This window comes from Besnoitia besnoiti, chromosome VIII (genome assembly GCF_002563875.1).
Source record: "Besnoitia besnoiti strain Bb-Ger1 chromosome VIII, whole genome shotgun sequence".
NCBI lineage: Eukaryota > Apicomplexa > Conoidasida > Eucoccidiorida > Sarcocystidae > Besnoitia > Besnoitia besnoiti.
Genome location: NC_042363.1, coordinates 3164935 through 3187034, shown reverse-complemented (window position 1 = coordinate 3187034; position 22100 = coordinate 3164935). Strand labels below are relative to the sequence as shown.

At 55.4% G+C, this 22100-nt stretch overlaps 2 protein-coding genes across 2 annotated transcripts; one reads left to right on the top strand and one right to left on the bottom strand.

Annotated features, from left to right (window-relative positions):
• Positions 1-5896: 5896 nt before the first annotated feature.
• On the top strand, positions 5897-6801 carry BESB_085590 (uncharacterized protein; the record flags this gene model as incomplete). The annotated part of the gene is made up of 2 exons (XM_029366909.1): positions 5897-5977; positions 6535-6801. The coding sequence occupies 2 exons, from the start codon at positions 5897-5899 to the stop codon at positions 6799-6801; spliced, it is 348 nt and encodes a 115-aa protein (XP_029217369.1).
• Positions 6802-10229: 3428 nt separating this feature from the next.
• On the bottom strand, positions 10230-19398 carry BESB_085580 (putative NBP2b protein; the record flags this gene model as incomplete). Its single annotated transcript, XM_029366908.1, has 14 exons — positions 10230-10441; positions 10533-10656; positions 11009-11198; positions 11877-12067; positions 12658-12793; positions 13371-13570; positions 13897-14025; positions 14888-14938; positions 15388-15440; positions 15945-16028; positions 16718-16808; positions 17446-17651; positions 18260-18484; positions 19137-19398. The coding sequence occupies 14 exons, from the start codon at positions 19396-19398 to the stop codon at positions 10230-10232; spliced, it is 2154 nt and encodes a 717-aa protein (XP_029217368.1).
• Positions 19399-22100: the final 2702 nt, after the last annotated feature.

Here is a 22100-nt window from a genome sequence, read left to right as displayed (position 1 = left end):
CGGCATGGAGAGTCTACAAATCTGGCGAAGGCTTGTCGGGTACACGCATGCCCCCAGAGCCTCGCGGCATGCGAGTGTGCGCTGAGCAAGGCTGGGGGGGAGAGGAAATCTCAAGAGGCAGGGGGCATTCAGTAGCCGAGGCGAAAGAAACCTCAGTTCCGCGCGCGAGCAACACGGAAAAAAGGGGATTCCCGGGGCGGCGATGACTCTTTGCCGGGCCATCGAAGGCGAAGAAGTCCAGTCCCACGTCTCGCCGCCTCCTTCTCTGCTGTGCAAAGCGTTTGAACTCACCAGAAAAAGAAAGATTCCTCAGGAGGCACGACGCTCGAGACAAAATGAAAGCGGTGGATGGACAGAGTCTCGGTGGAAGGGTGTGCCAGAGTGATGGCAGGGTGACGTGAGAAAGGGAAGACGTCTCCGCTGAGCGCCGACGAAAACCTTTTTTTGGTCGAACCGAAGAGAAATGCCAGCCCACCAGCCCTCAGTGACATGGCAGAACAGGCATCCTATTTTCCTCTTTTTCCATGTGTTGCTTCTCGTTTTCTTTTGAAGGAAAGGAGAGCCCGAGGGAAGCTCGCAAAGCACTTGGGCTGCCACGGTTTTAAAACGACGAAAAACAGTTTACTGGGGTCGCGCAGCGCGCCGAACCCCAGAAAGAGAACACCGCGGCAAGGGAGAAAAGGAAAGGAATGTGCCGCGCTCTTCTTTTTTCTGCGACAATCTGTGTAACGAGAAAAAGACGCGCGAGGGAAAGATGCTAGAAAGACAGTGAGGGCGCAGCCATCCGTACGCGCCCATATACAGAAAACCTCTTGGACATCAAAGAGAGGACGGGGCGGAACCCAGGAGGGTTTGTGTGTTGATGAAGAATCGGTCGCAAGACTCCCTCTAAAAAGAGACGGACGGAGAGACAGAATCGCAGAGAGAACCCTCAAGAGGGCAGCGGAGCGCGCTCACCAAAACGAGAAGCCGCAGAGTCAGGCGTAGAACGTCGCGTTCCTTCTTTGCCTTTCGCGCTCTGTGAGTAGAGGTCTAGTCCACTTGGCCGCTCCTTCTTCGAAAAATCTTTTCTTCCGTGACAATGGTCGGAGGACCCCCAAACACTGCGCGCGCGCAGCGGGCACGATGATTCACATGCAATTCATCATCTTCCACCTTTCCGCACAAGCGGTTGCCCGCTCAGCCCCCTAACTCACCTTTACCTCGTGCCCTGTGTGACGACGCGTGTGCAACAAACGCAACCAACACCTCGCACCGGACAAAGCGAAAGCACGACGGCTAGGAAAGGGGGCGACGACCCTTTTTCGGAGTCAGCTCTCCACCTCCTGGCACACACGTTTGTTGCCGTCGGCATGTAGCGAACAAACACGAAAACCTAGAAACGGCGCGGTTGTTGTCCGGCATTTAATTCCCTTATTCGGGTTGGAGATGTGTGCAGCGTGGATCAGGTTTCGCAGAGAGGCAGGATTTTCAATTTGCGTCAAGAGGCCACCCAGAATGCAACGGCGGCCGATTTCTTGCGGTTGCCTTGCGACCCCCACACAAGTGAGCACTAGAGTTTTGCGTGTCTCAACCGCGTCCGGTATCACTTACAGTCTCGAGAGACAGAAAAACACCTACTGACATCTGCTGCGCCGCCTGACTACCACGGGTAGTTCGCGCCACGACGCCCTCGACCCGTTCTGCCTGCCCAATTACTCCAGTCACTCGATTACCGACGCCCAGCTCTTCGCCGTTGTTCCCGAAAGAGCCCCTGTATTTCCCTGCGCGGATTTCAAGGCGAAGGCGACGTACGCCATGTGCCATCAGATGGCGCGCGATTCCTGCTACATCTCCCCGAGATGGCGACCTCGGAGCAACACGACTCTTCACCCTGACGGTAGCCTCTTCCGTGGTGATTGCACTTCTGCGCAAGTCGCAGAGTCAGATGCCGAGCAGGCTGGGTATGCAGAAAGCTTCTAGAGTAGCGAAACGCGCAGAGGGGAGCCCCGACGACATTGGCTGTTTTTGCTGTCCGAGCCTGAGGCACTCCCCACTGCAAACTAGAGCTGCGACTCTATGGACTAGCGTCTGGCCTTGCCGGAGCCAGAGCACATTCGTACCAGTCTGCAGACTGACGCCCAGGCGGCGCCAACAGCGTCACATCCCTTAGCGGTGGTATGCTTGTCCATACACAACGGAGTGTACCATGGTTCGTGGAAGCCAAGCGGAACCATTAACCGAACGTCCAGCGCAGCCGTCCTTCGAGAACGCGCGATACCTGATGCGTACACGAACCTTAACAGGTCTGGCTACCGGACTTTGACAGCACCCCGTAGGTTGACGCGGTTACTGCTCTCCCTCGAGCTAGGTTCATGGCATGCCCGCACCAGAAACGTTGTCCTAAACGCACGCGTGAGTGATGCTAATCCTTCCGTCTGCACTCGCGTACCGAGCGCGGCAGCCCCCCGACAAAGAGCAGCGTCCACCCCCTTGTCGTGAGAATACCGTGCTGCCGTGTGAGCTAAGGAGTAGGGTCTTCAGTTGCTTCGGAGTTCCATCCACAGTTCCTTGCTGCAACAGGACACAGCCTCGCGGCAACGGGGTTGGATTTCGCAGTTAATCATCGGGAGTTTGGGAGGTGGGGAGCCGAAACGACAGAGCGTCAGAGGGAGTGCTGGAAAAACGGCGCCTCTGGGAGCCTCAGCGATGAGCCCTTAGTGCTCTTGCCTCATATCGGTTCATTCACGGCTGAAACCGGGTTGCCTTCGACCCCCTTCCCCCGCCAGCTAAAACTTCGCCCGCCTGCTACCCCGCGGTGTGTTTATGTGGCTGAACAGCCGCCTTGGCATTTATGAGTGAGGCAGCGTGCCGCGTGAGGGCAACGCTCCGCCTTAATCAGCGCCAGTTCAAGGGTGATAAGGACCATGAAACCACGCGCGAAAGAACGATGTGCGCCCGCGCACGAGTGCCCGCCCATGTGCGTGATTGTGGCGATGCAGACGATGTGCAACTACGCAGAGCTACGTGAACCCACTAGAGGAACAGATATATGCGGCGCAGCGTTGGGAGAGAGCGTGGAGCGTCGTCGCCTTGGATTACAAGCCGAAGCTAGCGCGCAAGGAAACGCCGGACTCCCCGCTACTCGCGTTCACGATTTGCGTGACCTTTGAGTCGTCGACCCAGTAGCGCAGACCAGTTGGCGTCCAGATTGAATCCAGCAAGTAAACCTTGAAGAACCACGGTGCCTCGATTTCCTAACTATTGTCAGTTTCATTCCAACAAAGCATCTTCGGTGTGGTAGGCGCTTGAAAGAAAACAGTGCTCGCCTTGTTGCGGCAGACATACCCACCGCCGCAAACCGGGTCGTCATCGCCACTGCGACATGCGGCTCCGCTGTGAGTCGAGTTTTCCCTCGGTGTGGCTGTCTCAGAAAACATTCTGAAAAACGCTCGTTTCACACAATCTCACTAGCACTATTTTACAGCATTCCGTCTGACGCTCTGTACTTTCGGCTCCCCACTTTCCAAACTTCCGACTATTAACTGCGAAGTCCAACATTGTTGCAGTTTCGCAGCATTCAACTCAGCCGTCGCTTTCCAGCGCGCTCACGGCCTCGTCTCCCGCCTTTGCCTTTGTCATTTCGCCTTTTTTCCTCCACGCCCCTCCACTGTTTTCGTCTTTGCTGGAAGCATTCCGAGTTCGGGACCTCATTCAAGCAGACCCGTCTCCCACCTGACTGCAAATCCGTCTGTTTTGTCAGCGTTTTTGACTTCAGCTTGCTTGACTCCTTCCGCGCTTGCTTGTCTCCGACAGCTGAACTCACCAGCTCTTTGTACTGTCTTGGAGACCAGAGAGGAGCATTATCTGTCGTTGTCTACTGCCGCGACTTTCGGTGAATGCACGCTCCGACGGGTCCCCTGCTCTTTGTTTTTTTCCGAGCGCGTGGTTTCATCGTCACTCATTGAGTTCTCCCCGCTTGCTTTGAGTTCTGCGGCGCGGGTTTGCTCCTCCCGGCACCCCGCCGACAGAGAGGCCGGCGAGCGCAGGAGCTCCCCGATTCTGCGTCATTTTTGACTTTCCCTTTGCTTCCCTCGGTTTTCGCGAGAGCTCAATCTCGAGTGTCCGCGTCCTTCAACGCCTCCTGAGTTGCCTCCATTGTGAACTGACCTTGTCGCTGTCGTTGAGGCTCATTCTCCCCTCGCCTTCGTTTGGTGGCTCTGTCGGGCTCGGCTGCATTTGGGGTGCATTTACAAGGCACGCTTTGGCTCCAGGAGTGGATCGCAGGTTCCGGTTTTGTTTGCTTCTCTGCGTTCGACGTGCGCGCGGATCTTCCTCGGTGCTCGAGCGGCCGGTGCCTGGTGGCGGCGCCTGTGTGTGGCGACGTTGTCGCTCAGTCATCGCATTTGACCTCGTAGCCGGGCCTCTGCTCTCTCCGCCATTTGTTCGCTCCTTTGTCCGCCACGCTTGTTCCCAGTTCGCACTTTGCTGTTGCTTTATCCCGCGTCGCTTCGCACTTCGTCTGCGCCTTCCCCCCCCCCTCCCCCCCCCCGACCCCCCGCCCCCGCGCTGAGCTATGTAGCTCCCCGCTATTCATTCTTCTCCTTTCGGCGCTCCTCCCGAGCACCGATCTCGACTTGGCATGTCAGCGTGCCGCCAGATTCCGTTCTGCGTGAAGTACTGCTAGGCGTCGATATATGACGTTCCCGACCTTCCCTGGTGCAGACAGCCATCCGCTGTGAAGGGACAGTCTACCAGTGTGGCGACGCAGGCACGCTGGGCTGCGGAGTTGTTGTTTGTGCAGACTTGCGCCTGACGTCCCGGCGATATCTCTGCGCCTGTGCGCGCGCGCCTTGTTGCGCCACGGAGCCTATTTTCGAATCTGCTTGTGGCGCTCGAGTCGACTGCGGCGCCGCCGTGCCTGGTTCTCTTTATCCGTCGCTCCTGGTTTAGACTTTCCAGCGCTCTCTGCTTGCCTCCAGACGATAAGGTTGATCTGGCCTCGCCTGTCCGTAGCCGCTCAGAGCTACGGTGCGCGTCTTCCTGTAGACCCCGTCTCACAGTCTGTCTCCCGCATCCGCCGCCGCGTCCCCTTCGGCGTTGCGCCTTGTGTGGGGAGCTCTTCCGGCGGGATAGGACTTTGCCCTCCCCCCCACCCCCCCCCACTCGCCGCGCAGACTGGGTGGCGTGCATCGGAGGTCGCGTGCTTCACCTCGAGTGCGAGAGGCGCCGGCGAGTTGAGCGAGCGCCGCGCAAGGTAAGCGCCTCTTCACTGTCTCTAGGCGGCTTCTGAGCGTTGGCCTGTTCAGCGCTTTGCAGCTTCTCGCGTTTGTGTGCCGCCGTGCCGTGCTTTTGAAGAGTCCCGCTCGACTGTCCCTGTGCTGTTGCTGTTTGCGCTGCGCTGGATGGCTGGTTTCTTCCGGGTGTTGAGCATTTGTCCTCTCTGGAGTCTCCGCTTCTGACGCTCGTGACTCCCACGCTGTCACTGCGTGACTTCAAAAAGTTTTCCGCCTCGCAGACGTCTTCCGCTGGTTCGCTGGAGGCCGCCCTTCGTCGTCCTTTTCGAAGTCTCCGCGAGTCTGACTGCAGAGTCTCTTCTTTCTCCGGTCTTTCGGGGGGCATGCGTCCCTCCTGACTTCCTTCCCTCTTCCCTACTCCGGCCGCTGTCGGAGCCCCGTTCGCTCCCGCCTCCCAGAGCTTTCTTGTTTCGCCTCCCCTCCGTCTTCGTTTTCTCCACGGCTCTCTCTCCTCCTTCCTAACACTTGCTCCCCCCCTGGAGCTCGGTCGCTCGCCCAGGTTCGGTCGGAATCGATAGACGAGCATCGACGCGGCGCTGCAGAGCGAGCATGTGTTTGCATGCGGACTTGGCGTCTTTCTCTGCCCCCTCTCTCTCTTTGGTTATCTTCTCTCTGGGGATATGAGTGCGTCTAAGGAAGAAATCCAGTTGCGTTTTATCTTTCCGAACCACGATGGAGCTACTGTGGAAGCTTCGTACGCGGTAAGTGGCTGAGAGCCGCAGCAGCGCTGACTCGGAAAGGCTCGCCCCGCAAAGGTCGACCTATCCTCTCCATTTGCGCGGTGTGATGTATTCCGGTGGTAATGCACTTTGTCAACATATATTTTGGTTCTTCGGACACCCAGAGGTCTACATTTTATTTCTGCTTTCGTAGTATCTCAGACACCATCTGTCTATGCTTCTCGATCTGTCTTTGGTCGTTCTGTAAAGATCTTTCGTAACATACCATTAGATTTGCTCAGCACTATACAACTTGGAGGCATGTAACTAACTGAAGAACTGTAGATACGTGACAGTAGAGGAGACGTATGCCCAAAATATTTCCCAGGAAAAATGATGCGCAGGCAGCATGCAGGAGTCTTGGGTGCAACGCGCGGTGCCCTCTGTACGTCAGCCTCCGCACCCGGTCGCCCAAGTCCGCGCTGCGTGAGCAAGCTGACTGGAGTGCGTTTGGGGCGGAACCCACAATTCACCTTTTACGTTCCACTCAGAGTGGCGAGTCCAGCCTCCGCGTGCCTTTCTCTGCGTGTCTGCCGCAGAAAAGCGCGACAGTGCGCGAGGTGAAGAGCGACGTGCTGCTGCATAGATGGCCGGAATCGTCAGCGTCTCCGGAGCGCGTGGCGAAGCTGCGCATGTTTTACGGGGGTCGCGAGTTGAAGGACGCTTGGCAGCTGCGAGACTGTCACTTCCCCCAAGACGTTGACTACCCGCCCGCCTGTCACCTTTTCGTCGTTCTCCGTGGCTCTGAGAAAGCCGGCGACAGCGTCGCCGGAAAAACGTCGCGGTGTCTCTGCAATATTTCTTGACGCCTGCGCTACGTGCCCCAGTGCACGCCACAGGCGTTTTGTTACATGGCCTACGTGCAGCCTCGTGTACGTATGTCTGCGTCTCTTGTGCGAGGGCATGGGTAGATGCCTAGAGTATGGTGTGGAGGCGATGAAGCTGCGGGGTGGAGGGGTGAGGGAGGGGGGAACGGAAGGGGGGGTGGCGGGCGCAAGGCGCTGCGGCGACCAGGAGAGTTCTCTAGGCTTCACGCGCGAGCCCAAAGTTTGCGGCGTTTGCAGGCCTGTGTGTTGCGTCGGCGATTGCGGGGTGTGGCGTGAGTTGATCGCGCGACTTGGCGGGCGGATCGAAGCGCGCCGTCTTGCTTCACAACCAGATACGGAGAGCTCCGCGTCGTTGCCTGCGACGGCTGCTGGGGCCCTCCGAACGGGTGGAGTCACGCCAGGCTTTCTTGGTGTGGCGCTTCGTCGGCGATAGACACCGGGCGCAGGCTCCCTGCAGAGGAAGAGACGCGCCGCCCGCGGTGATGGGACGGAATTCCTTCTGGAGTCCGGCGTAAGCCTCGGTGCGTGCTCCAGATATGCTTGTGTATACAGAACTCATCGCGTCCACTGGCACGATGCAATTACCTGGAAACCTCTGTCATTTATTTGCGTTGTTCTGTGCTCGCTCAGTGCGCGTCAGATTCAATGTATGTGCGGGTAATCACGTGCTCATCCGCGAGCGCACACTGTATGTGTATATGTACGTATATATGCATGTAAATGTATAAGCACTGCCTCCCGCCTCCAGTGTGTGTATATAGACGATGTGCGCATACGCAGCCCCTGCACGGGTTCTGCGAGGTGCAATCAAAAACTGGAAAAGGTTCTCCTTGGCTTTGTTGTGCGCGTGGCCGCTTTGCACGGTTCGCCAGTCGACGACTGCCGCGCGCCGGGCTGGTGTGTGACCGTCAGCGGTGTATCCACTTTCATCCTGCGCATGTTTAGAGTGTGTCTGTGCATTCTTTCCATTCGATTCATTCTCCGCGTCGCGTGTCTGCTGCACTCGCCGCTCGTGTGGCGCACGCCGCCACCCCTCCCGCGCGCCGCCTAGCGGCTTCGCGGCTGCGCAGAGCTGCGCGGCTGGGCGTCGCGCCCTCGCTTTATCGCCGTCGGTCTCGACCAGAGGTCGTGAGGCCCCTAAACGCAGACGAGAGCGGCTCTCGATTTCACTCGAGCTGCCCAAACACTCGATTCTAAAAGTGGATCGCGTCTGCGGGCTGTGTGCGTTGCCGGCAACCGCATTGGGGGGCCAAAGTCTGCGGCGCTGCGTCTTTTCACGCTCCGCCGTTTTGAGAACGTGGGCATCCCGTCTTAAGTGCTTTGGCAGACTTTCTTTTTCCGCGGGGGAGACACGCGCGTGGGGTGGTGACTGTTTAGCTATGGCTGTCCCGTGGGGAGTGCTGTGCAAGATTTCCGGCGTTTCTCAAGTCGTCGTACACTGCAGGAAGAACGGAGCTCGCCAGTCTGAGGTCCCAGAAGCGGCGCGCTCAGGGGGCTGGTCGCCGCACTCGGCTGATCTGTGCTAAGCTTTCGCTCGCCGTTCTTCAGTGAGAGACAGAGTTTCCTCGAAACCCCGCGGCGCACACGCGAAGACGCGCCATTTGCGGCCAACTCAAAGCGAGTTCAATGCGCTCGACTGTAGAGCAGATTTCGGTCTCCATCTGGGTTTAAGATTTAGGGTTTACGCGTGACGGAAACCACGCCTCAACGGAATCGAGCAATAGGGCTGCTTTGCTCCATGTGAAGATGGCGGAAACCTAATTTTCCTAGAGCCGTGTGCCGCCTGAAAAGGAGCATGCGTCCTCAGGCGCCTGGGTAGTGTCTGTTACCAGGCAGAGCAGAGGCGGCACATGCAGCTCCGTGTTGATTGAGGAAGTGCAAAACGCACAAAACTGCCTATACAGACTCTCGTAGCGTCGCTCCGCCACCAGTGTGTCGGCGAGCACCTCGCTCCGGCTAGCCAGCAAACGGTGGTATCGCTGCATCGCTTCGTCGAGGGCCTGCACGAAGTTGCAAGCTCTTACACAGACCTGTCCATCCACATATATATAAACATATATATACATGTGTACACATACATACATATACATATATGAGATGGCTCTGAGTGCGCGTACGCACCGAGACTCGCGCTGCCCGCAGAGTTCAGGTGAGCAGACTATATTTGAACTACGATCATATTAGACACACACTTGACAGCAATGAATAGTGCCTGAAATTGGCATCTGTGAATATGGGTTAGCGTCATGTGCGTGTGTATATACATAGATGCTTCATATATATATATATATATATATATATATATATATATATATATATATATATATATATATGCTTGTTGTTGTGCGCTAGGAACGGCTGCAGACGGCAGACGGATATATGTAGTGTGGACGCTGCATGTCGAGCGCGGGATCGAGTTTCTTTTCTGCACTCACGTAAAGCTGAATGAGGCTTTTTGGTGCTTTTTGTACTGGAACACCAAAAACACCTAATGCATCTTTAGGAAAAATTACCTTCCAGACGCGCAGCGTGACGGCAGGGAGGATTTTGGCGAGTCGAGTCCAGAAGCGCATCACTTCTCTGCGCTCGCGGGCGAGGCGTTCTCGCTCGGATTCCGCTCGCGCCTGGTGTTTCAGCACGCATACCACGGGCAGAAGGCGAAACCCACGGCGTGAAGGGCGATAAAAAACGCCAAAGTTTGACAGAGACTGGCCTTCAACGCACCGGGCACAGGTCATTCCGGGTGGTGCCTCGATTCTCTGACTTCATGCATCGATGTATTAACTAGACTCCGCCGGCTCTCAATACCCGATTTTCGGTGTCCGTAGAGATGCAACCCTCCGCGTGCTCGAGGTTTCTCCTTGCCCTGACTTTTCTCACGCGAGGAGACCTAACGAAACGCCCTCCCTTACATTATACGCAGAATCAATTTCTTGAGCGATTCGACAAGCGCTCGAGATAGCGCGAAAGCTCTTTCGGTGTTCCTATGATACCGAAGGTGACTGCGGTTATGAGATACAGACCCCCCAGTTCTATATGGCTGCAGTATCTGCGGCTCAGAACTGGATAACTTAAACTGAATAAAGAGACTTTTTCTCCTGCCATGGGCTCGCACCGGCCGGGAGACGTAGAGCGCCAAAGGCCGAAGGGCACTGCGAGGCGTTTGCAGCTCTAGGTTTGGCGCTTGCTCTGTGTAGCTGCTTCCCTTCGCTCGAGCGGAGGCGGCGTTTTACCAGCGGATCCTATGCCTTTTTTCTTCTCATGCGCATTCTACAATCGTAGCCTTTCCAAGAAAGTGCCAAGCTCACTCGTCCATTGGCACTTGTAGCTCTACACATCTATGCAGACATATCTATAACCCTTTCTATGCTTATGCCTACACACACATACATATATATATATATAGGCTAGCCTGTGTATGCGTTGCCTTTGTGCGTGGCGTGTGGCGTGCGCCTTGCTGAAGGCGGAGTCCTTGCCTGCGCCTGCCGTCGTTTTTTTCGTTTTTTGTCTGGAAGGACCTCTGCGACTGCGAGGTTCCGCTTTTCCTCCATAAAGTCCTCAAGCAGCCGCAGCACGTCGTCCGCGTCGACGTAGAGCGTTTCGTCGTCGTCGTCTTGCCCTAAGAAAAGAAGAACAGTCCGGTTTTTCCCGCTTCCACACCTCACAACTTCGCGCGGGTTCTGGACGCCAAACACCTCTCTGCCGCGCACCTTGGTAGAAAATGGAGACAAGCAGATCGAGCTCGTCTTGACAGTCAACTCCGACGTTCTGTAGAATCGCATTGGCGTCGAGGAGCTGCTGCTCCTCGGCAGATAATTCTTCACACGCTTGAGCCTGAAAAACCGCGACAACACGCCGAAGCCATGTCCCCTAAAGAAAAACACGCCTCTCCACAGTTGACCAGGCGCATGCAGCGAGACTACATGGCATGCACAGCAGCACATCGCCAGCCATACACATTTGTTTTATAGACTAGAGAGCCACGTCCTCTGCATCGTCTTCGAGCATCGTGTCTCAGCGTCATGCCTTCGGTTACGCCGTCGTTGCCCAAAACTCGAGGTCTGGAGGAGCCGCCTGTCTGCCTCCTCTCGCGCCGAGTGCGCAGGCTTATGCTTCTACGTCACGGTGTAAGTGCATGTCGCCGAGATACGTTTATACACAAGCGAATATAGGTGTCTGCACTTACCTTCGGACCCGCGAGGAAGTGACAGGCGTCTGAGATGAGATCTAGAACTTTTTTGACCTTCGTTGAGGAAAACACCGACTTGCTGAGTCTGCCCTCTGCGCCGCCGGAGACCCCCTCGCTTCCATCTTTCGAGCGGCTGCAGCTCTTTCCGCCTGACGCCGAGGACGAGGGCTGGCCGCGAGCGAACGAGCTGAAAAAATGGAAAACTTTAAGCGCGTGAGCTACCAACTGCGAAGCACACCGGCTATCTGAGGGAGAGAAATTGAACGCTGAGGAGTAATAAGATACACTTCGATAGCCTTTCTCCTTGATCAGCAGGGGCTGCTGGGAGCTCTACACACGAGGACAGAAGAAATGTCCCTACACGCTCTCGTGCCGTGATCGACGCGCTATCCTTGTAACAAGGTACTCGCATCCACGCATATATATATATATATATATATATATGCATGCAGGCGTTGAATCGAATCGGCCTGAATCCCTGTCTCCTTCAGTCGTGTAGCTGCATCTCCATCTCTTATTTCGTTTGCGTTGTCATTCCTGTTCTCTCTCTCTCCCTCTTTGCTTCTGGGGTCGGGAGCGCGAGACTGCGCTAGACACCCCACAATCACCGTCGACAGGCCTTGCATTTGGCTAGCTCTAGGCTCGCCCGCCTTTTTGTGGGGATCTCGCAGGAGCATGCATTCACGCACAATTATATGAAGGTGTATGCCTCCATGGCAGATAATGGCTGCGGATGCCTCTGAACGTCACCCTTCACACGCCCATATCTGCGTAGAACCATCGACGCGTCTGTCTGTGCGTTCCTCTCTTTTTTTGTGTGGTTGTGTCTCTGTTTGTCTGTGTGTCACGCGTTTTCGTTCTTTACCTGTTGTCTTTGCCAGAGGAGGAGGCGGAGCGGAAGGTCGTGGTGGCGGCCTCTGAGGAGACGTCGCCGCCGTCGGTATCTTCGGGGAAGCCGTTTGGCTCCGCGGCCTCGACAGGGGGACAAGGCAGGCAGAGCTGCTGCGCGTGTATGCAGCGATTCGCCTCCATCAACGCTGCAATGAGCTCGCGTGCCTACGACCCGTTCAAGCAATGCGCAAAATAATCAAGAAGCAAGGTTGCCTCTCGCGCGTGAGCGTCGCAACAAGGAGCGCAGCGGTTTAGGAAACTCGTTCTTTTACAGAAGGCAAGAGGCCGCCGAAGGCTCGCGGGTGGTGAAGAGACCGAGCCGGCCGCCGCCAGTGCGTCGGCGAAAGAGGAACGCGTGGATGGGCAGCGATAAAGCAAGCAGCGGCGCGGGGCAAAAAAAAACAAGGAGAGGAGACTAAACTCAAAAACGAACGATGCTTGTCTCGCCACATGCAACGTAGCATTTGAGGCTGCTCCTCTTTCGCAGCCGGCGCGGCAAGGCCTTTCTTTCGATTGGGAAGCGACCGGCTACATGTGCGCCTACGGCCGCGACGGTTCCTTAGTAGGTTTGATGTTTTTCGACGAACGTTTCTTTTGGCGTGGATCACGAATCTCGCATCCATCGTCTCATACTCCAGAACCCCGCAGCAGTCGTTCCACGTTCAGCCCCACGGCTGGACCTCCTTTAAGCCTCTCCCTGGCCTTGCCTTTTCGATTTTTCCTGCGCTCGCCAGAGAGCGACAAACTCGACATACTTCTTGCTCGTTAGCCTTCCACACCTCACGGTAGATGCGCGCGTCTGCCTTTCTGAAGTGCAGACTCTTCTCCCAAATCTGCCTCGAGTGACTCCGCAGGCGCTTGAACTCCTCGGTGCACTGAATGTTCAGCGCCCTGCCGAGGAAAGCAGAACGCCGAGGCAGCTCGCGGCGCAGTCCAGCAAACTCAGCCAGTCGACGGTGTTTTCTCATAACGCACCCATTTGCTAAAATACAATACACATAAATTATGCATATACATAGGTGTGTATGGGCAGAAACTAGAATTAAACAACAAGTTCGCATGTGTGTATGCATGTATAAGTATACATATGTACATACAAATATACATGCATGCACATATGTACACCTACATACATTTCTACGTACACCCAGGTTTACTTAAAAACATGTGGGAAACCCGTCATTGGCAACGCCAGCGGCATCGAGCTTGAAACGGGATGCCCGTGGAAGCTCGAAGCAATCTAGCTGAAATGGTTCAGAGCTGAAATGCCGCAGTGCAGGTTGGGCACTTGCTCGCGCAAACAGATATATGCATCTACATCTATATAGCTATGCTCGCCGCTGGTAGAACGCGAAGAAGATTGTGGTTCGATAATCCCCAAAACTCGAAGCCGACTGCGTTCGTTCGTGTCTCGAGTTTCGCAGTAGGGTCGCGTGTGTGTCGCATTCTGCTAGCTGGTTATATTTACGTGTATTTTTGGTTCATGGCGTTGAAGCGCTCGACAATCCCGCTCAGCGCCTCGCGGCGTCTGTTGAGGCGGTTTTTGTAGGCCAAAACGAGCGCGAGGTTTTCCTTATTTCGTTCAGTCAAGACCTGCAAGTTGTACTCGAGTTTCTCCTTGTTGAGCTGGTACGCCGCGATCATCTTATCGAGGTGCTTCTCCTGCGCCTAGAAGCCCCCCGACGCAGAAGGACCGACATCGAAAAAAGCAGCTCGGCAGACTTTACCCGTGCGTACTAGCGTACCCTCTACGCGTAGATCAACGGCGGCTAAAGAACACGTTTCCATGTGTGTAGACAAGCCGACGTATCTAGCCGCCTATCTCACAGAGGCATATCTATATTTCTGTATATATATATATATTTACATATACATATAAATTGTAGTGTATACACCCCTTCGTCGCCACCTTCACATTTTAGTGTTTTTTCTTCTTTGCTCTGCCGAGACGTTTCCTTCGTGTTTTCTCGCGTTTGTGCACGTGCTGCACTTACTTGAATCGTGGTTTCCTGTTTGAGTTTCCGCGCCTGCGAGTCGAGTTCGTCGCGCTCGCTCTGCTGCTCCAGCGCGGCGGCGAAGGCCTCGAGCCTCTTCTGGCGGGCCTCGATGATTTCATGCTCCTCCTGCGCAGGCGGTCACGGCAGAAAATATTTCTGGCCAGCCGAATCCAGCGATGCTGACTCGGGAGCGACCGCCGGAAGATGCAGAAGGCGCAGCGAGTTCATCGCGCCGAAAAAGAGAGGCAGACAGACAACGCGTTGAACACATTCGGCGAGGAGGTACCGAGGCGTGCGATGAAAAAGCGAGCTTGGTCCCCGCCCGCAACTGGCAAAGAGGGGCGCGGCGCTCTTATTAGTCTTCGAGCGAGTTCCTGACTACAATAAGCTCGAACCAAGAGAGCTCTGTCTGTCAGAAACAGGCCTTCTTCTGGCTCGCGGTATATGATCCTTCATTTATCGTCATCGAGCCGAGTGCCTCCGACCTGTTTAGTTGCCCCTCGCATATCTACTTCCTATAGGCACTGCTTTCCTTGGCTGCAAAGTTCCCTGGGGACAGATGAGTTTCTAGGGTGCTGCAGTCATTACTGATCTCCCTTCACCATTACCGTATTTGAGCGCCGCCCGCCTGTGCGGAACGAACTTTCAACCTCCCAGCAATGTTTTTTGCCGTGCTAGCAGCGCCTGACTTTGGACGAGCGCGTTGCGCCAATCGTGTGCTTTGCTCAACAAGAAACCCGGGTTTCCTATCCAGAGACTTGACCTTCGCGGCGCCTTGAACCTATCTTTGAGGAGTACTTATCGTCGTGAGTGCAAAGTGGTGCAACTCTTCGCATCCCATGAATCGCAAAACTTTGAGGCTACACTTTTCTCTCAATAGGAGGGGTCGAACGGTTTTTGAGCCGCAAATGCGATTTGCCGCGAACCAGCCTGTCTACGCCGGCGGCGCCGCTCCATCCTGGACAAGGCACGCGAAATAGCTCCCGACCATGTTCTGCCGCCTCTCGAAGATTGCGTCGAGCTCCTCCTTGTTCCTTTGCTGGCGGGAAAGAAACAACGACACGGAAAAAAGCCTAGAGTTGGAGTTCACGACTCCACGCGGCTCCGCAGCAGCCCACGCGCTCGCCTCCGCGATATCCTTGCACGATATGACAAAATGAGATTATATATATATATATATGTATTCTGTAAATATAGATGTGTGATTATACGCATATATAGGTATCTGGGCGCAGGTATACGCGCATGAAAGTGCGTAGACGCAACTGCGTGGAAAACGCCATTGCAACAGGAAGGCGGCAGCCTCCCCTCCAGCCGGGATGCTGACACGTGGGCGATCCCGATGGCCGTGTAGCCTGCGCAGGCAAAGATCAAACTCTTGTTTCTTTTGCGCGACGCAAGCACGATTGGGAGAGAATCGAGTCGAAAGCGGAGATGACGCACACAGACAGAGACATAAACGAAACTCGAAAATAGAGCAACACCTACCAACAGGGCTCCACGCTCAGCTGCCATCTTCGCCTCGATGCGGTCCAACGCCTCTGCGCAACGCACAACGAGACGAGAGAGCTGCCCCTTGCCCCGTCACTGTCGCATCCAGATTTACTCCTCCGCTCACGAAGGACACAGCGTAAAAGCACATATGCATGTACGATTACATACATATGTTGATATATATATATGTATATTCATGCGGACAGAAGCTCGCGTGCAGCGTGTAGTCATCTCTAACCTCTCTCGGACTCGCTCCGGCAGATATCTGACTGCAGAGACCTAAGTATATACTGCCTGCTATATAGGTATATACATTTATTTTTCTGGGAATTTTTCTGCATCGGCTGTCACTCGGATGCGATGCACACAGCGCACTTTGATAACTCCAGTGGTTGCTCGTGGCTGCGAGCCTATTGCGGTTTCCGTCAGTTTGCGCGTTTGGCAGTGTAACACACGCGTGTGTCTAGATACGGACAAAAGTGCAAAACAAAGTACAAAAAGACCACACAAATGCACATTTATGCGCATGCGCTGGTCATCATCTGTCGCACCACGGTAGTTGTCTCGCAGTTCGCGATACTGCTCTCGCATCAGGTCGAGGAGTTGAACGACTTCCTCCTTCTGCTCCGCCAGCGCTGAAGACAGAGAACCCTAAACCGTAAATCGTAAAACTGGCCTCAGGTTACACGCAGACTCGATGTGAGAAGAAGCGAGCAGAGCTTGTGAGGCGAACCAGAAGCAACGCAAGATGAGCACCCAGGTGATGAGAAAGAACGAGAAAGTCAAATCACGGCGTGCGGAAACGATGCCGCACGAGCCTCAAACAAGAAATTTGTACGCATGCGCATATAGGAATCGGCACGCACGCGTTTATCCTGCGCGGGAATATCGTTGAGATTGTTCATGAAACGGGCAGACACATAGAAACAGATCGTCATGATTCATGCGTGGGCTTTGACCGATGCAAATATATCATTGTCCTGGGCCGCCAAAGAACTTCACTGCTGTAGTTAGCAAGCGAAAACCAATTCTCTGCTCCGGCGTGTCTGTATCTTCATTCAAGCCAGACTCAATCATCTTTGATGCTCTCCGCGGCTCCTTTTTCTCTTCCGGTGGTTCCTATTGACCTCCGCTCACGTCTACATCCTCCCTATCTTTCTCTCCGCCTCTCTCTATCCATGCGTCTTCCAGGGTTTTACTCGCTTTCCATCTACTTATATCCATCTAGCTATATATATATATGTTATATACATATAAAACAATAAATGAACATATATATATTTATATATGCATTGGCGTCGGATGAGAGAGACACTCGACATACTGCTCACGAAGACCGCCTCTCGAAAAGTCTCCTCTTCATCGAGGCGTTTCTCCTGCTCGTTCTTCACTTTTTGAATGGCTTCACACTTGTTCTGAGTCGGGGAAACACAGAACAGAAATTCGCGTATCATTACCGTGCGTTTCGTAGCAACGCTCTACTGGCATCGAGAGACGTTTCCAGCTACAAACCTTTGCAGATGTGTGCGCCCTCAAGCCCTTCTGCAGGCTGTCAATAAGCAAGTGTCTGTCTCCCATATCTGAACGCACCGCATATATTTATATAGGTATATATATATATATATATTTGCATACTCATGTGTATTCTCAACCGCGGTTTCGGTTTCTTCCTGAAGTCGTTGCGTCTCCCGTAACCCAAATACAATCTGACGTGTGCACGCGCGCATGCCCATAAATGGCGTCTGCATGACCGTGCGTAAGAGAGCCGTTCACGGTCGAAAGCACCTAAAGTCAGATCGGTCGGCCTTTGTGCCTCTGCATGTCAAGGCGCTCTCCTGTTGTGCCGCTCCTTCCACAGCCCTCCAGGAGCTCTAGAGAGAGCCGCAGAGAGGCGACGCGAGGTTCCCCGGTGTCAACTGTTTTCTCGCGCTGCGCGCTGAGGGGCTTCGGAGCGCTCTGGAGGGCATCTGGCGCCTCGAGGCCTGCGACCCGCGCTGGCGGCCTCCTCGCGCCAGCCGTTCGGATCTCCCTCCCTTGCTGCGGGGCGCGCACCTGGGCATCCTCGAAGGCCTCCGCGAGTTCGGCTGGACACTGGATTTTCAGCAGTCTGTTTCGCAGGGCTCCTAGGCAGCTGACAGACGAGGGCGGCGAGGCAGAGAGCGAGCCGGAGGAGGAGGTCGCGAACGCGAGAGACGCCTTGACGGCCTCGCGGCGCGCGCCGACTTCAGCCGCCGCCGCCCGCAGATCCTCTTTCCGCTCTGCGGACAAAGAGGCAGAGACCCCTGTGCGGAGAATGGAGGCCGCGAACCAGAGAGGCACGCAGGGTGGCGCAGGCGCTTGCGCTCGCTTCGGCTCCCAAGGGTTCCCAGGGACCGCGCGGAGTTTCGCTGCTGCAGTGGAGCATCTCGAGGCTGGTTGCGGCGCGGAGGTTGAGGCGTCTTCGCGGCTTTCAGCATCTTCTTTGAAAGCGGACTGCACAGCGTTTAGAGTTGTAGACTGCCTATCACCTGCTCGCTTTCGAGGCGCGCCTCTGTCCTCTGACCTAACTGTCGCAAAAGGCGCCTGGCCGCTTCTTTCGAGAGACAGACAACCGAGTTCTCTGTAATGCTAGACCCCCCACTACCCCTCCGGACTGCTTAAGAGAGCTAGAGGCGTCGGAGTTTGCCGGAGATAATAGGTGAGACACTATTGGGACTTCTCGTTCTCGGATTGTAGCAGCACCTCTATGGCGGTGTCCGCATCTGCTTTCGCCCCCCTACTGCGCCTCCCGCAGTGATCGGCTCTTCCGTTCGCTTCGCCCGCTTTTTCTCTTCTGTGTCCCCCCTTCAGCCCCGCTCTGCCCCAGTGTCATCTACGCTTTCCTGACCTGCGGCGAGTTCCTCTCTGCGGAGTGTCGCGCGCTCGCGCTCATCGGCGAGGCGGTCAGCCAAGGACTTTATTTTCTTCCACGCCGCCTGCTTGCGGCTCTCTAGAGCGCGAACTTCCGCCTCCACGAAACTCTCCGCGACCGACAGCGGACCCGTAGCCAGCCCCTGCGCCTCCCCCGCGGTCGGCGCGGCGGAAGGCCCATCGTCTGCGCTGGGATCCTCTTCTACGGGGAAGAGGTAAAACGAACTCGCCAGACGCGCATGAGCGCTACCTATTTCTATATCAGTATCACATATATCTATTTACATGGCTATCTGAATTCATCGATCCATCTCTGTCTATCTTCATCTATCTATCTACGATCCACCTATCAATATTTATATTCTTATCTATCTATCGATCTATCTATCTGTCCATCCAAATCTATCCGTCTGTGTCTATCTATCTATCTGTCTATCTATCTAACTATCTATCTATATATCTATCCATCTATCTATCTGTCTATCTATCCATCAGTTTTCGTCGATCTATCGATCGACCTGTCTATCGAAATCTATTTAACTATATGTATCTGGTTAGCTATCCATTTATCTATCTATCTATTTATTTATCTATCTATCTATGTATCTATCTATCTATCTATCTATCTATCTATCTATCTATCTATCTATCTATCTATCTATCTATCTATCTATCTATCTATCTATCTATCTATCTATCTATCTATCTATGCATTTATGTGTGGATATATGTATGCCTCCACGACGAGAAGCGTATACAGCTATGTGGAGTGATTGTCTCCCGTTCTGCAAGTGCCTTTTTGGTGCTGGGAAGTACATTTTTTGCACTGCGTTTTTGCTCTCCTCGCGTCTCACTCTGTGTGGCGGCTTTCGCGAGTCTCTCCTCGGCTCGCGCGCGGCGGAAGGCAATGCGCGTCTTCGGGTCGGAGCTCTCGAGGCCTGATTTGTCTTTCTCCTTGCTCGCCGCCGCGCAGCCTGCGGGCGCTGCAGAGACAGGCGCCGCGAGCGCGGAGCCCTGGCTGAGCTGACCAGCTGCTTCGGCCTCGGATGGAGAATCCGACGAGGCCAGCGCGCCTGGCGCGTCAGGCGGACGCGGCAAGGGCGAGGCCTCCGCCATGCAGGCCCAGACGAGCGAAACGGGGGGGGACGGGCGTGGAAGCGAGACCTCTCTGTTCTCTCTGTCTCTGTCTCTCACGTCGAGTGCATTACGCGAGAGAGCGCGTGGCGAGTTGCGCCCCAGCGCACGGACAGGGCAGGCGGCGCGCCGGCGAGAGAGGAGGCGGAGACCACAAGGAGGACGGGGTTCTGAGCGAGTGGAGACAATGGCGACGCATCCGGCTGCCGCACCTTTTCGTCTCGAAGCGACGGCCTGCGTGCAGAGGCTCTTCGCCCCCCTCCCTTGTCTCTTCTCCTTCCCCGCCGCCGACTCGGGTCTCCCCCTTTCGTGGAGCTTGTCTCCTAGTGCTCGCTTTCTGCAAGCTTCCTTCTGTGCGCATCTGTTGGCGCGATGAGAAAAGGAGATAATTCTAACAGCTGCGCCTGCTAAACTGGAACCACGGCGCCTTTACGTCGAGCAGACGCGCTGCCAGTGGTGTAGCGGTTTCCTCGCGGGTCGTCGCCTATTTTTAACACTTTATAACAACGAGGCGTCTTCGCCTCGGGGCGAGCGAGGGGAGCGCGACGAACAGTTCAAGCTTTTGCACGCAACCCCTGCTTGAAAGTTGCTGTGTATGGAGACCAAGTCAGCTACGCAGACTCTGCAAACGAAAAAGTCCGATACGCCGGGCGACGCAAGCTTGCGGCTTCTATTGTTCGTCGAGACTAGGAGAGAAAAGGTCGCTTGTCGCCTTGCCGCTACCGGCGCTGCCACGCTTTCGCTTCCCGCTCATTAGACTGCGGAGAATCCATGAGCGGTCGCCTTCCGCCGCGTGTTCTGAGCTCGGGACGACGCTCAGTCTCGCCTTTTCAGTCCCTCTGTCTCCTGTGGAGGTCGCCGAGAGGCAGTTCCGGCTTGTCTCTGTCGAGCGGCCGCCGCTGTGGGGCATGCGCTTCTCGGGTTCACTTTCTTCCCGCAGAGGCGGAGGTTCGTAAAGCACATATTTTTCTAGGCGACGGCCCGCTCCAGACGCTCTGCCGCAGACCAGCACAAAACGCAGGCGTGACAGTGACACCGATGGCACTAGCCGCAGATCGCAGGTCGAGACGCAGCGAAAGGAAGCAGAAAAAACGAGGACGTGTGTGCGTGCGGATGTGCTTCGATGGGATTTCTTCTGGGCCGCGCGTATTCCGTTTCTCTTCTCCCGCTCTCCTGTCGATCTTTTCGTGAGACGAACTCACTTCGGTCTAGCTGTTCCGCATTCCACGCTGAGCGTTGAGCACGCTTTTCGCTGTTCATCACTCAAATCGCCATTGCTGGCTCTGTGCAAATAGCAGGAATGTGTCACACAGCCGCGAATCCACTCCACGTGAAAAATGTTTTCTTTCTTTAATCCGACTCCTGGGCAGCGGCAGTCGCCGCTCGCTGCCGCGCACCTCGGCGCAAGCCTGCCACTCTCAGCCCATTCGCTCTGCTCTGTTTCTCGACGACGGATTCGAGAAAAGTAAAACGGGAAACCGATGAGCAGAGCCTCCCCTCTTCGTCCAAAAACCTCCCACCAACCTCGCACTCACTGCGCGTGCGGCAGACGAGGGAAGCGGACTTTCTTTCTCACTTTTTTTGCCTTCGCCAGAGGCATCGCTCCCTTGCTTTTCTCTCGCGTTTCTGCTAGATACCTTCTGTCCCTTGGCTTCGCGCTGTCCTCGACACTTCTCTCACGCTCCGCACATGCTCGCTGCGTTCTCTGACTCAGCGTCTCACGAAAAGTCTTCACCTTGCTGTTGCCGTGTGTCTCTTGGTTCCTCTCTACGTTATCTTGCCGCTGCACAGACCGCGGGGCGGCCATCAAAGTGCCTGGAGCGACAATGCTCGCGAACTTCGTTTTCTGTAAACTGCGGAAGACGCCGGCGAACGCAGGGAAGAGCTAGAGGTCACCTCTTCCGCCTCCGGGATCCCACCACGGCAACCGCCTGTGGCGCCTCGCAAATCCACTGCGAGTCTAGCGTTGATGCTGTGTCTTGACGAACGCGATCCTACGGGAAAAATTGTATTTTCTTTCAAGTGTTCGCCCGAAACGAAGACTTCTTCTGTCCGCCCCGTCCCTCTCACGCCGCATTTGTCTAGAGCCGCGTGCGGCGCCGGTGTGCAGAGGACGCCCCCCGAGGGACATGCAGCTGGCGGGTGCCCTCCGTCAGCTAGCTCGTGAAGAGAAGACAGCGGGCGAAACGTGAGGGAAGATCCCCCGCCGGAGAATGGAGGGAGGAGGAAACAGAAAACCGGTTTCCTGGGCGCTCTATGTTTGAAGAAATCGTCGTTTCCGGCTTTGTCAGCGCGCCGGGGAACGACGCCGAGGGCGAGAGGGCAGGAGAGCGCGGACACGAGGGACCTGCGCAACTGCTAGAGTGTCGAGACAGGGGCGCGTGCGCAGAAGAACAGAAGGTCTGAACTCTTGCGCGATGTTGAGCAAACAAGCGGAACTCCCGTCAGAGAGAATCGCAGTCGCTTGTGTGCCTGAAAAAGCTTTGACTTCTGCATGTTCAGGCCGATCACGACGAGGAGATGTGCTCACGTCCCCTCCCACCGCCTTCGACCATCTACCGTGTCTCTACATGGCCAAGCGCCACCCTCCAGGCGGCTCCTTTCCAAGCTTCTCCGCTCGTCACGCCCGTTCTTTTCCCGCTGTCTTCTTGTCGTTCGTGTCTCCCCGTCGCACGCGTTTTTCG